At 36.7% G+C, this 14,920-nt stretch overlaps 1 protein-coding gene across 1 annotated transcript in view; it reads left to right on the forward strand.

Annotated features, from left to right (window-relative positions):
- Nucleotides 1-14,920, forward strand: part of LOC130858153 (sodium channel protein type 2 subunit alpha) — a 147,458-nt gene that overhangs the window by 86,391 nt on the left and 46,147 nt on the right. Inside the window, exons 12-14 of the mRNA XM_057744103.1 lie at nucleotides 1,994-2,341; nucleotides 6,487-6,619; nucleotides 11,085-11,323. Coding sequence (XP_057600086.1) covers nucleotides 1,994-2,341; nucleotides 6,487-6,619; nucleotides 11,085-11,323 — 720 coding nt within the window. The remainder of the gene's footprint in view (nucleotides 1-1,993; nucleotides 2,342-6,486; nucleotides 6,620-11,084; nucleotides 11,324-14,920) is intronic.

Raw genomic sequence — 14,920 nt, forward strand, 5'->3', positions numbered from 1 at the left:
ATAGCTGCCACATGTAAACTGTGCTCTTGTGTGGCATAATTCACCTCTGAACTTTGAGAAACTTTGTGTGCAATTTTATTATTTATTTTTCTCCAACCTTTCTATTGGCTCTAATTGAAGGGAGTACTTGTAGTAAAAAAATAAACTCTTACTAAGTGGTACATATTCACAATTTCTACTTTATTTCTTATTGCCAAGCATTTCTTGTCTGGCTTTCTTTCTGAGGTAATGATAACCAGTAGGTCACAAATTCTGTAACTATTATATCCTTATAGTCCCTTGTGAAAAGAGAGAAAGGAGACATGAAAGAAATTGGATAGGGTAGGAGAGGTTTAAAAACAATAAAGGAAAAGAATTAATCTTACTAATGAAGTTGATAATAGGAAGAAAAATCATGGATACAGGAAAAGAAGAAAGAAGTTCTGCTGGGGAAGCAGATCAGTATTCTTAGATGTGTTTCTCTCTGTAAATAATGAGTAAGATCACATAAGGCAGTGTTTAAAGATCACAGACATTTTATAGATGTTATTGAGGGACTCATTCTTTAGCTGAAAATACAATTAAATACATACTTATTAGTCAAGGAATGTAAAAAATATCTAGGTACAAAATAAAATTTTAGTTAGCTTTAAATCCTTTGGAGATAAAAAGTTGAAACTAGTAATGTTTAAATGATGAAGTCTGTATTCTATTAATAATCATAGAAATCCAACTTAAACCAGCTTAAGCAAAAAAGAGGATTAGATCATGTAAATAATATTGATGAGTAGCTTTAGGCACAGCTGGATCCAAGGGCTCCAAACATGTTACTGGGGCCAAGTATTTCTCCACATCTCCAGGTTCCTCCAGTATGCTGATAAGATGCCCACCATGGCTCCAAACTTTTTAGCTCAGTATTTTTTAGCAACCTCAATCAAAAATGCACCTCTTTCCCAACAATTGTAAGAGAAGTTGGGAACTGTCAATGGACCATGCAGGGTCTCCTACCCGTTTTTAAACCATTCTCTACGACCAGAGGCATGGAATACGCTCATTGGCTAGACCTGGGTCATGGTCTTGCCTGGGGAGCATTTCTTGGAAATAATCGGGGTACTGTCAACAGAAAAAGGACAAATGGATATTGGACAAGCAGAAACAAGTGCTCACCTGAGTGAGGTTGTTAAATAAACTAGTAATAAACAGGAAATGATTCATTGTGCTCAGGGCTACTATGCTTGAGAATCAAAGTAAAGCGAATGATGGCAATGACATTGTAGCCATCTAGAAAACTGTTAAATAGTTTTGACCAGATACTTAGTGAAGACCAGGTTTTTATAAATATGGTGCTCTTCAGATTTCTTGAGACAGACAAAAGAGTGAAAATCAGGGAATGAGTCATACAGTTCTTTCAGCTTGATTTGTTTAAATTATTCCTGAGGACTTATAAAATATGTAAAGGGAAGGAGAAATTGATCCTTGTACTATAATTAAACAGACCCACTAGCAAGATTGATTTTATTTTCCTCTGTGATGAGATCTGCATCAGGGTGTGTACTAGCGAGCTCTTACTGGTGTAATTTTGGCTTCAAAGGGTCAAGATGTAGTTGTGTACTTTATTGTTTTCCATTGGACTGTTATATAAAAATAGTTTCTAGAGAAGGATCTAGCAAAGAATGCAGTTCTAGGTGCCAGAAATGAGACAAAACCATCTTAGGGGTACTTCTGACTATTGAAGTTGTGGGTAGAGTAGAAGAAAATGGCAGAACACGAGAGCTCAGAAGATGAAAATGAAGGAAGGGAGAAAAAGGGAAAGCAAAACAAAAGAGCCGAACCTGGTAGAAAATGCCAGAACCCCACCAGCAATTACCCCAGGAGCCCTTGATTCCACCTGTCCAATGCCTTATCTTAGCTTAAGTCAACAGCTAGGAAACAATGAGTCCAGGCTCATATTTTTCAGGACACCAGCACTTCATTCTGTTCATCTGGTTTTTTTGTTTCTTCTCGTTACTGATAGTCTCTGTTGAGCATCCGTGGCTCCCTTTTCTCTCCAAGACGCAACAGTAGGGCGAGCCTTTTCAGCTTCAGAGGGCGAGCCAAGGACATCGGCTCTGAGAATGACTTCGCGGACGACGAGCACAGCACCTTTGAAGACAACGACAGCAGGAGAGACTCCCTGTTTGTGCCGCACAGGCACGGGGAGCGGCGCCCCAGCAACGTCAGCCAGGCCAGCCGCGCCTCCAGGGTGCTCCCCATCCTGCCCGTGAACGGGAAGATGCACAGCGCTGTGGACTGCAATGGAGTGGTCTCCCTGGTCGGGGGCCCTTCTGCCCTCACGTCTCCCGCCGGGCAGCTCCTGCCAGAGGTGAGGCCAGTGAAACCTGCAGCTGTCGGGAAGGCAGCTGTGGCTGGTGCAGGCAGGATGGGTTTCAAGTTCCACATGTAGGAATTTTACTGAGTCTAAAGTCCAGAGACCAGGGGTCCGTTCAAGTTATGAACTTATTTTGTCAAATCATTACATTCAGAGTTTTCTACAAATGCATTAAAGATGTGAGTTGGGTCTCATATGTAATTAGACTATAATTAGAAGTATTCCTTCGTCATTATTACTACAGTATGAAACTTGCCCAAAAGTATAGCAACAATTTATCATGCATTATGTTCAATTAATATAAGCAAAGTAAATGCAAGAAATGATATAAATACTCATCTTGAGGATCTTGTTACCTCTGTTCCTTTAAAAGGAGAACCTGATACTTCCACTTGAAGTAGGTAGTATCACTAAACACATCTAAATCCTGCAATGCAGCATTCTTCCTCTCGGCAGGTCAGAGTGCTGTAACATTTTTAGCACCCAGTCAAATGACCATCATACATTTGTGTGGTAAAGAAGCCACCCGAAGTACCTGGTAACGTCATGTGTTGTAATTGTAAGGGCAGATTTCAATTTTTATGTTACTGTCATGAATTTTTTAATAAGCATAGTGGCCCTAAATCATGCATATGAAAAAGTGTTTCCACTAAATACCAGACACTTAGAGGGATATGTTATTGACATTTCCTTTGTAAAACACAGGTGCTTTTTAACTTTGGTATTAAATAAAATTTCATTTGCCAATATAAAAATATTCTAGCAATGCCATTTGGTTGTACTTTATAGTTTACAGAATCATATTAAAGTCTTCTCTGTATGATTTTTTTTTTACACAATTGTACTCATTAGAGTTGGATGAGCTCTTTAAGCTACATTAAAATCATATGGAGTCAGCTTGCAGTCTCCTAATAGAGGAGATTCTTACCTTGGATTATAGAAATAACTACTGATCTTCACTTGTTTTGCATGGCCTCTCCCCACCACTTTCTCCCAGAGAAATGTCCAAGAATCCTGGAGTCAGATCAAATCATGAAAAAAGTATAACTTTGTTGTTAAAGAACCTGGAAGAATGCAAAGGGAATGTCGACTTCTCTTAAAAGATAATCGTGGCTAATATGTACCAGACACTGTCCAGAACACTTTACATGCATTAATTCATTTAGTCCTCACAACAGCCCTTTATCATAGTTACTAATATTATCACCACTTTACAGAGGAGGAAACTGAGGCCTATGCACGGTGGAGCTAGGATTTGACCCCAGATGTGCTGGCTACTGAACCTACATTCTACCCATATTGCAACATTACTTTCGATTAATTTTCTTTAAACTTTCTTTTTTTTAATATACAAATTTATTTATTTATTTTATTGGCTGCGTTGGGTCTTTTTTTTTTTTTTTTTTGCTGTGCACGGACTTTCTTTAGTTGCACGGACTTTCTTTAGTTGCACGGACTTTCTTTAGTTGCAGTGAGTGGGGGCTACTCTTCATTGTGGTGCACGGGCTCCTCATTGCTGTGGCTTCTCTTGTTGCAGAGCATGCGCTCTAGGCGTGTGGGCTTCAGTAGTTGCAGCACATGGGCTCAATAGTTGTGGCTCACGGGCTCTAAAGCGCAGCCTTAATAGTTGTGGCGCATGGGCTTGGTTGCTCTGCACGGGCTTGGTGGCTCCGCGGTATGTGGGATCTTCCTGGAGCAGGGCTCAAACCCGTGTCCCCTGTGTTGGCAGGCGGATTCTTAACCACTGCGCCACCTAGGAAGCCCTAAACTTTCTTAAATGGAAAAAAAGAGAGGGCTAAGGAAACAAACACTTTCAGTATTTCAAAATATATTTCATCCTCAGACTACTTACATCAGAATTCCCTGTGATACTTTCTTTAAAGTGGAAATTCCTCATTTCCTCCTCCCTCCACCCCTGGCAACCACCATTCTACTCTCTGCTTCTCTGAGTTTGGTTACCACAGGGTCCAGTGTTTCAGTTATGCAAAATAAATAAGTTCTGGAGATCTTACTATATAGTATTGTGCCTAGAGCTAACAATGCTGAATTGTAAATTTAAAATTTGCTAAGGTAAATCTTATATTAAGTGTTCTTACCCCAAATAGCAACAACAACAATAATAAAAGGAGTGGAAGGAAACTTTAGAAGGTGATGGACGTGTTTATGACTGACAGTGGTGATGGTTTACGGGTGTGTACTTATCCCCAAACTCAGCTTGTGTACATGAAATATATACAGCCTTTTACATGTCGATAATACCTCAGTAAAGTGGTTAAAAAAAGAAATGGAGATTTCTGGGTCCACCCAGACTTACTCAGACCAAAAGGCCAAGAACAAGATCAGGGATTTCTTCTTCCTTGACAAGCATCCCACATGGTTCTTACACATAATAAAGTATGAGTATCAGCAATCTTGATAAACGTTAATTGAGAAAGCAAAAATAAATCCACAACTTCTTTGCATAAATACAAAGAGAATGTCAGTCTATCAGAAAATATTTAGCATTTATCAATAATTACCACAAAATTCCTGTCCTATCAGAGAGGGTGGGATAAATCTCTGAAGGCAAATTAGGACAATTGGAAACCAAGCCTAGTGTGATCTCTGTTTCCTACTGCCTTGTGTTCCTCTTTCAGCACCGCAGGCAGGTGTTGTGAGGCAGGGCACAGCACTGTGATGCAGCATGAGCTGAAGGTGCAGACCAAAGAAGGGGCTTTGCAAAACTGCAGAGGGGAAAAGAGAACAGAAAAGAAAGAGCCGCAGGCAAATGCCACCCTCCAAAGCGCACGGTATCCTGCCTTTACACATAAATTCAGTTGAAGCAATTTAACTTGAATTTCCTTGGCAATATCATTAGAGGTTCTGGAATCTAGCACTAAAAGCTGGACAGGTATAGGGTTACACATATAATTTTATATAGAGCAGAAAGGACTAGATGACCTTTAAGCGACCCTATTTTTTCCTGCAAACTTTGCCTTCCTCTGATGAGGCAAAATATTTTAAATTCTGAGAGACAACTTTTTGATTTAAAGAGCTTTAGTTTAAGAGAGGGGTTATTTCTTTTCTCATTAATTTTACTTTTTTTTTTTCACAGTAAAATTAATTTTAGAGTGACCTAAATGAATGTTTATCCCCATTAATGACAATCCTATCAATTGAGTGGAAACTCTGCTTTTGAATCCGTGTACATTCAAGGTGTACAGGTTAATAAAATAATGTAAATTACTGATAGCACAATAAAGTAAATGAACAGGACTCATTACCATTTTAGAAATAAAGAAAATCCTCAGAGAACTAAGAGTGACTTCTTATTTATTATTAGCACTCAGACATGCATTAGAAATACTTGAGTTTTGCCCTTTCTTTCCTGTGGTCATTAACTTCATTGTTTGAGCTCCTGAGGTAGGAATAAATTTCTGCCCATATTGAAATTCTGGTGAGTTTATTTTGGAATAGAAAAGTATCAAGTCATTACATCATTGCTAAAAATCAAAGACCAGCCCCCTTCCCCCCAATTTAAGCGACCCTATTTTTTGCCTTAAATTAGAGTATCAATGCCAAGGATGGGTTGTCAAAAAGTGTAAGACAAAGTTATGGATAGTTCTAAAATTTAGTTGTATTATTAAGGATGTTGGGAAATGTTACCTGTCTATAATGAACAGAAGCATTTTAAAGTGGAATTCACATTTTAGGAGAACTATTACTGATGCATATTAGGGAAACCTTTAAAGTTCTTTTCCTACATTAAACCATATGAAAATATATAAATAAAGATCTAATAACTCAACCTGTGAGTAAATCAAGGAGCAATATGCTTCAGTTTGAAGTCCTAGATAGGACTGGCTGAAATGCTAAAAGGTTATCTATCCTATAATAGGCGTGATCCCTCCAGCCCAAAGCTCCAAAACAGAGGAATTAGAAAAGTCCATCTTGACCACAAGCCCAGGCATCCCTGAAAGCTGAGAATATGATGGGCTTGCAAACACTTCCCAAGAATGATGATTCCAGCAATGTCTTAATGAGCTGTTTACATCTGAGAAAGCATGGTGAATATTTAGTTAAGTAACACCTATTACAGGAACACTTTGGATTTTGCTGCCTTAAAATAATAGTTATTTCATATGGAACTTTATTTTTAGGGCACGACTACTGAAACGGAAATAAGAAAGAGACGGTCCAGTTCTTATCATGTTTCCTTGGATCTGCTGGAAGAGCCCACAGTGAGGCAAAGAGCAATGAGTATGGCTAGTATTTTGACCAACACCATGGAAGGTATGTCAAAAGTCTCACAGCACAGTTACTTGGTGGTGCTTTGGTAATGATGAAAAATACTTTCACAAATTCCAAGAGAGTTCTTCCTGACTTGAAACCATGTCATCATTATGTCTTTTACTAAATGAAAGTAAAATCCATGTGCAACACATGGATTCTATTGTCTCATATAGATTTTTACATTTAGCCTCCAGGAATCTACTACAAATTCAAGGTATATTTGGAATACTGCTTTAGTAGATTAAGTTCTAAACTGTTGAAGCTTGTCATGTGCATGACATCAAAAGGAATGTAATGGTAAATGTTTATTTTTCATTATAGTGATTCTAACACATTTAAATTGTATTAACTATTTGGGACTCGAGATATAAACTTGTTTGATTTCACCAGAAATATAAATGAAAAAATGAGAATTAGGGTTTGATGTTAACCTCTTTGAAGCAAAGTTTTCAAAATTTTGTAAAACTACTTTTGCCTTTCTCTGATCAGATATTACAATAGCTCAGCTTTCTCTTTAGTTGCAGTTTATATGTGAGTAGTTAATGGATTGTTTAGAGGTCTGGATCTTATAATTCCAAAATAAAGACTTCGGGGACAACTTGATCTGTGATCAATTATTGGCTCTGTGTGTTAGTTTGTGACTCTACACTTGTTTCTTCATCAGTAAAGTGTGGATAATGATGTTTAGAATAAGGTTGTTGTAAAGATTAAATAAGGCCTCATACTTAAAGCACCAACGTAGAAACACCTGGCGTGTAGAAGGCAGTCAATAAATATTATTATTGGTTGTTTTATTGTTGTTTTGTTAATTCACATGTTTGTGCCTTTCCGAACTGTAAGTGGATTCAAACATCAACTATCATAAACTTCAGCTACTTGGAAAATACTTCCATATAAAATATATTCTATCCTCCTCCCTTGCTGTATTTTCCCCTTCTCTCCCTTTCTCTTTTATAACCCCTCTCTTTTCTTCCCCTCCCGTGTGTGTGTGTGTGTGTGTGTGTGTGTGTGTAGATGTGTCAAAGGAAAAAGAAAGATGGAGAATGAGAGAGAGCGTGCACGAGCATGTGCTCACCCCTTTCTTTCTGTTAGTTATAGTTTCTCTTGATACTAGATAGATTCTTGGAATAATTATCTTCCAATCTGAATACAAAGATCCCGTGATACTAATATCAGTACCAAAAGCCTAAACGTCACAGCCAGGAAAATCTCACAATGTAGATGGCCGTATATATCACAGCCACGTCGGTTACTACAGGACCCAATTTTCATAATGTCCTAATGCAATAGCAGAAATCTTTTCACTGATTTCTATGGAATATTAAACTCAGTACGTTCTTCCCCAACCTCGCCTGCGTTAGCTTGCACTCCCTCTTCCCCCCCAGCTGCCAGTAGCTTGCTCCTCCCTGTCCCTCCAGGTAAATCTTTTGAAGATTCTCTGGTCTTCTGCTCCTTGCCATAGCAAAACCACTGAGAGGAAGCTGCCAGTGGTTCTGCTACCGATGTCAGCAGCATGTCTGCTCCCTAAAGCAAGAAGTAGAGAAGGAGACAGGGTAAGTCTAAATCAACAGTCCTACTTTCAACTTCTGATAGCATTAAGTTTGGGCTAACTTAAGAAATTACTTAAAAAAACATCAACACACCACCACAAGATTGGACTTGTCCACTAATTAAGATATGGAGTTAAAAATGAGTGTGCCCACATCACCCTCCATGAAAATGTGTCTCGTGGAATTGCTCAGAGTGAAAAGGATGTCCTAGAGATAAGTGTAACTTAGGAAGCAGGAGACTGTTTAGTTTTTACATCTGCAAAGCTTTTAACATTATACTTCTGTGAGGAACAATGGCTGAGTTTTCATTCTGTTTTTCATTGGTTGTTTAGAAAGCAAAGCATACTTTTCTTTATTCGATTCTATCTGAACACTTTGAATGTAGCATTAATCAAGGCTGGCTGTTAGCAATATATAGTGCACACGTGCAGCTGGAGCTATGTTTAATATAGTCCTTTTTTTTCCCTAATAGGGGGAAAGGTGTCTTAAATTGTCATAATCTGTTTATTTGGGGATCCTTTCTTCTAAGTCTAATCATGATTCAATTCACCTTTCCTTTTTTGAACCAGACTTGTTGATCCAGGCTGGCAACTTTTGTTTTCCTTCTTTTGAACTACAGCTAAGTTTCCATTGTCCAGGGTAATGAATAGCCACCTACTTAATGACACTGTAGGAGATAAGCAAAAGTGAATTGTTTGCTTTTTAGGTTTTTTAAATGTAAAAACCACATGGATGATGGGTGATGACTTAGAGGACTGGGATAGGGAGGGTGGGAGGTAGTTCTGGGAGGAAGGGGATATAGGGATATATGTATAAATACAGCTGATTCACTTCATTGTACAGCAAAAACTGGCACAATAGTGTAAAGCAATTATATTCTAATAGAGGGCTTAAAAAAAAAAACCACATGGAAATGTTTCCTGGTCACATCCTTGGGAAGGTGGCAGAAGGGTGAGGTAGAAACACTGAGGAGTTGAGAGGAGCCAGCCAAAGATTTAAATGGAGCTGATTCTCAGTGTGGATAACCTACCCAGGAATAATGGAGACGTGGCTGTAGTTCTCTCCTGAGTGCTTTGTTTTGTTTCAAAGTGTGATATTCTTTTTTTTCTTTCTTTTTAGCATGAATAATTGAATGATTTTATTTTAGAACTTAACAACTCTGCTCCACTTTGTCCTGGTGTCAAGATGATCAACACTGGCTGCATTTTCCCTTTTGAACTTTTCTCTGATTTACTTTTTTTCCCACACAGTTTCTGTTTGCTTCTCTTTATCTGCTAAATTACAGGTAGCATTTGTAAAAGTGCTTATTCTGCCTGTACATAGGCAAAGAGTTTTTTCAATTTTCTTTTGTTATTTACTGTAAGTGGTAATGTCTTTTTACCTTCAGTATAAATATGAGTTTATTCAGGAGTCTTAAAAGCCTCTACAAAGCAGTGCATAATAACTATATTTATTCTTCTGATTTAAAATTCAACTATTCTTTATTGTTTACAAAATTACATATTAAGAGAAATGGAAATAAATAGGGTACTTGAAGAAGTTCAGTACCTAAAAAGGCAACTGAAGAATCTACCTCTCGTGAAATTCTGTTAAAAATAATCAGGAAATTAATTTACTTTAGGGAAGTAGTAAACTTTATAACAATTGTAGTGAATGTTTATCAGCAAAGCAAAATTACTACCTATGGTCATGTTTGTCCACTGCATACGCTCTCTTAAGAAGTTTAATTCCTAGTAAACTGTACCAGGTTTGGAGGGATATGCTGGTGCCACAGTAGCAATACTAAAGCGACCAACCATAGTCATGCTGTGGATGAACAAAGACTCTTTGCCTCTATTTTAGTGCTAATCAGTGGTAGTCTCACATTTGGCAGAGCAGGTAACAGTGTGTAGCAGTGATATGGGCAGAAAACTACAACTTCTGCATCCTTTTCTCACTCAGGAGTTGATTAAGAGATAACTAAGCCAAAGGAGAAGAGTAGATAATTTCTCACTTCCTAATTCTCCAAATTCTTTGCCAATATTTACTAAGTTTCAGTATTTTGAGTATCACCTTAAAGATCTGTGCCTTTCTGTCTTTTCTGTCCTATTATTTAGTTGAAATTCTTTTTGAAATCATTGTACTTTTTTCTTAAATGTATTTTTATATGAAATCTTATAGGTTTGGTGTGATAGTTATACATTTTAATATATTAAAATAAATGCATACCATGAAAATTTATGAATTCCACATATGTTCTACCTAAAATCCTCTTGTATTTTACCAGTAGTACATAAGTCCCATTTTGTGAAACAGTGAAGTTCTCAGTTTCTTAGGCTGGATATTTCCTCTTCTTTTGTGCCATCTAGTTAAATTAAGAAATTTAGAGAAAAGGAATCTTGTTGAGTTTAATATACAGGCCTATATCTAATTACACTTAACTAGAAATTTTTTAACTAAAACTGGTGACACAGACAAGACTATTTCATTAAAATACACAAAGAGCATATCTAATCCAAGAAACTGAGACTCAGCATGACTGATAAAGGTTTTAAAGACATATCCTGAGAGGTGTTCTTTGATAATATATGTCTTGCTCTATCTGGAACACAGATGAGCTTTAAGCATACGTAACACAAGTCCTACCCATTAATTTCTGATATCCTTGGAGATAATGACCAGATAGCTTAATATTGTAGCTAGAATCTTGGAAACCATGTTTAACCAAGATAAATTTGGAAAGTTTACTAGCCCTCCTGTGCCCATGCTTTTTATGACAGCTAATCCATTGGAAGTGCTTTCCCGCTCAACCATCAGATTAACCTATAATGCCTTTAACAACTTTAGATTTTTAAAAAATCACTTTCAATTTAAACCAAAGACTGCTTAATAGGGAGGAAGCAGTTTTCATAAGTATTCTAACTTTTTTCTTCCAGAACTTGAAGAATCCAGACAGAAATGCCCGCCCTGCTGGTATAAATTTGCTAACATGTGTTTGATCTGGGACTGCTGTAAGCCATGGTTAAAGGTGAAACATATCGTCAACCTGGTTGTGATGGACCCGTTTGTTGACCTGGCCATCACCATCTGCATTGTCTTAAACACCCTCTTCATGGCCATGGAGCACTACCCCATGACAGAGCAGTTTAGCAGTGTGCTGTCCGTCGGGAACCTGGTAAGGCTCACTGAGGGTTATTCTACCCACTGAAAGAGTTCATGCTTGCCTTAAAGAATTTCACATATCACTCTCAAATTAAATATGAATTAATTGGCCACATATACCTGGACAGCAAAGATTCAGCATCACTTTTTTATAACAAAAATATATTGTTACAGTTAAACAGTGGAAAAGATTCAAAGATTTTATGTATAGTTTGGTTTAGAAGTAAATTTAAATTGCCCATTCATTGCAAAGATTATTATGAATTGTGGAGGACATTGGTCTATGGTAAAATCCTGATGTGTTTCTCAGGTATTTAGAATAGATTCTTTCAGACATGTCTACATTTGCCAAACAAATTATAAAATATGCCAAGTCAGATAACTTTGAAATATCATCTGTTCATACCTGAAGATGGATTTTTTTTAAATTTTATTTATTTATTATTTTTGGGGGGGTACACCAAGTTCAATCATCTGTTTTTATACACATATCCCTGTATTTCCTCCCTCCCTTGACTCCCCCCACCCCACCCTCCCCGTCCCAGTCCTCTAAGGCATCTTCCATCCTTGAGTTGAACTCCCTTTGTTATACAACAACTTCCCACTGGCTATCTACATTACAGTTGGTAGAATATATATGTCTGTGCTACTCTCTCGCTTCGTCTCAGCTTCCCCTTCACCCCCCGCCCCCTCCCAAACCTCGAGTTCTCCAGTCCATTCTCTGCACCTGCGTCCTTGTTCTTGTCACTGAGTTCATCAGTACCACTTTTAGATTCAGTATATGTGAGTTAACATACAATATTTGTCTTTCTCTTTCTGACTTACTTCACTCTGTATGACAGATTGTAGTTCTATCCACCTCATTACATATAGCTCCATCTCATCCCTTTTTATACCTGAGTAATATTCCATTGTATATATATGCCACATCTTCTGTAGTGAAGATGGATTTTTAAGGGAGGAAACAGCGTATAGAAGTTATTATTTCTGTTTGAATTTGTCCTATAAATTTAGTTTAGAAATGATTAATTTTTGCATACATTTTTACTTAAAATTTTGCATTAAAACTCATGGATACATGGTAGACTGATAGAAAGTAAAGTGGTCTTTTACAGAGAAACAAAATGAATAAATTCAGGCAACAAAAAAATATTAATATCAATATAAAAGTCTTATTAAGTTCTCATGAACCTCCCAGCTTGACAAATGAACATATAAAGAGGTTCTATATAGATAGTAAATGATATATTCTGAAGTATAATACACAATATTTTGAGACTCTGAAGTAACATCTGTTTTTTTTATTATAATCCAGATAGGTCTTCACTGATAAAGTTAACATAGGTATGCTGACCACTTATTTGTACCAGGCATTGTACTAAATGGTTTACATGAAATCCCTCTTTCTAGGTTCCCACAAAGTCAGGTCTCAGGTACATATTATGAATGTCTTCATTTCACAGTGGGAAATGAAGGGAAAACTATACCCATGAGAAATTGACAGAGCAATGGAAGCTCTGAATATTATATCAGAGACTCTAGAAGATATTTCAGAGACTATTTTAAGCTGTGGCCAAAAATCACAGTGCTTTAGGAAAGGACAATAACATTATGGAGTCCAGATTTTTTCACACATATAGAAATCACTTCCAACATTATCTGTGAAAAGTGAGCAAGGGATAAAAGTAGCTTTATGGAGGTGGATATTAGGAAACAACTCAAATGGGCTTAAGCAAAAATAAAGATAATTCATTACTTCACGTAACTAAAGTCCATTTGGGCATAACTCCAGGTTTTAATCTGGCTAGATTCAGGTTCTCAATCAATGACACTGGAAGTTAGCTTCTTACCAACTTTTTCCCAGTGTGTTTCTTTCAACTCTGGCTGGGTATTCTATTGATGGCAACATACTACCCCAACTTTTATCCTACTGACACAGCTCTTTAAGCAGAAGGATTGTGCCTCCTAACTAGAGGTTCTAACAGAAGCCCAAGAATTGAATATTATTGGCCTGGTTGGAGTTACACGACCATTTCCAGGCCAGTCAGTTAATCTGATTCTAGGGTTAGAATGCCTTATTTGGCCAAACCAGAACCATGTCTTACCACTGGAGACAGAGTAAATGAATATAGTTATGAAGAAGAACATTAGGTCTGCCATTATCAGAAGAGAGAATGGATGCTGGAAAGACATGAACAACAAAAGGACAATTGAAAGTGGAACTTGTCTTGTGTGTTAAGGAAGATAAGATTTGTATTTGAGGTAAATCATGGATAGTAGAAAACATATAGACAGGATTCACATTCTTCTCGAGTACACATGGAATATTCCCCAGGATAAGCTACAGCTTAGGTCATAAAACAAGCCTCATGAAACTTAAAAAGACTGAAATCAAAGTATTTTTTTTCACAAAAATAGAATGAAATTAGAAATAAATAAACAGGAATTTGGAAAATGTATAAATGTCTGGAAATTAAAAACGTACTTGTAAATAACCAATAGGTTAAAGAATTAATCACAAGAAAAATTAGAAAATACTTTGAGATGAATGAAAATTAAAACACACCAAATTGAAATAGTGCTTAGAAGGAAATTTATATTGTAAATGCCTATAGTAAAAAAAAAATAATAATAATACCTCAAATCCATAATCTATATCTTCATCTTAAGAAACTAGAAAAAGAAGAGCAAACTAAACCTTAAACTAGCAGAAGAAAGGAAGTAATAAAGAATAGAGTGGAAATGAATGAGAGAACAGGAAAACATCAGGAAAAAAGATCAACAAACCCAAAAGTTGATTTTTTGAAAAAAGCAACAGAAATGACAAATCTGTAGCTGTACTTAACAAGAGAAAAGAGAGAAGCCTCAAATTACTACAAACAGGAATGAAGAGGGGATATCACTATAGATTTTACAGAAATAAAAAGGAGTATTAGGAGTACTATAAATGATTGTATGCCAACAAATTAGATAACCTAGAGGAAAAGGAAAAATTCCTGAAAAGTAACAAACCACTGAAACTGACTCCAGAAGAAATAGAAAATATGAAAAAACTTATAACCAGTAAAAATTGAATTAGTAATCAAAACATGTTTCCAGAAAGGAAAGCCTAGGCCCTGATAGTTTCTCTGGTGAATTCTACCAGGTGTTTAAAGAATTAACACCAATACTTCACAAATTGTTTAAAAAAAATATATTAGAAGGGAATATGTCCAAACAGAGTTTGGAATTTAAAGCTGACTGAGATGGAGAAATTGAACAAAGATTTTGGACTTTTCTTTAAAGCCCCGGATGGGTTACGCTTTAGGAGTAAAAGTCTATGTCTTTTAGACATAGAAGATTCAACCAGAACCAGAAGATTCAGCTAGGACAAAGACCAAACCAAAATAGCTGTGCCCCAATTAAGTATTAAACCAAGCTAACATAAGTTTTCAAGGTGGCCAACCTATAATTTAACTGCCTGCTAGGACAAAAATCAATCCTTTTTAGAGGAAAATAATTGGAGGAAAGTGATTGAATCAAAATTCTCTACAACACATTATTCACGTCACATAAAAATTTACATGATATGTGAAGAAATAGGGAAGTGTAACTCATAGCTGAGAGAAAA

The sequence above is a fragment of the Hippopotamus amphibius genome, chromosome 8, assembly GCF_030028045.1.
Source record: "Hippopotamus amphibius kiboko isolate mHipAmp2 chromosome 8, mHipAmp2.hap2, whole genome shotgun sequence".
In the NCBI taxonomy this organism is placed as follows: Eukaryota; Metazoa; Chordata; class Mammalia; order Artiodactyla; family Hippopotamidae; genus Hippopotamus; species Hippopotamus amphibius.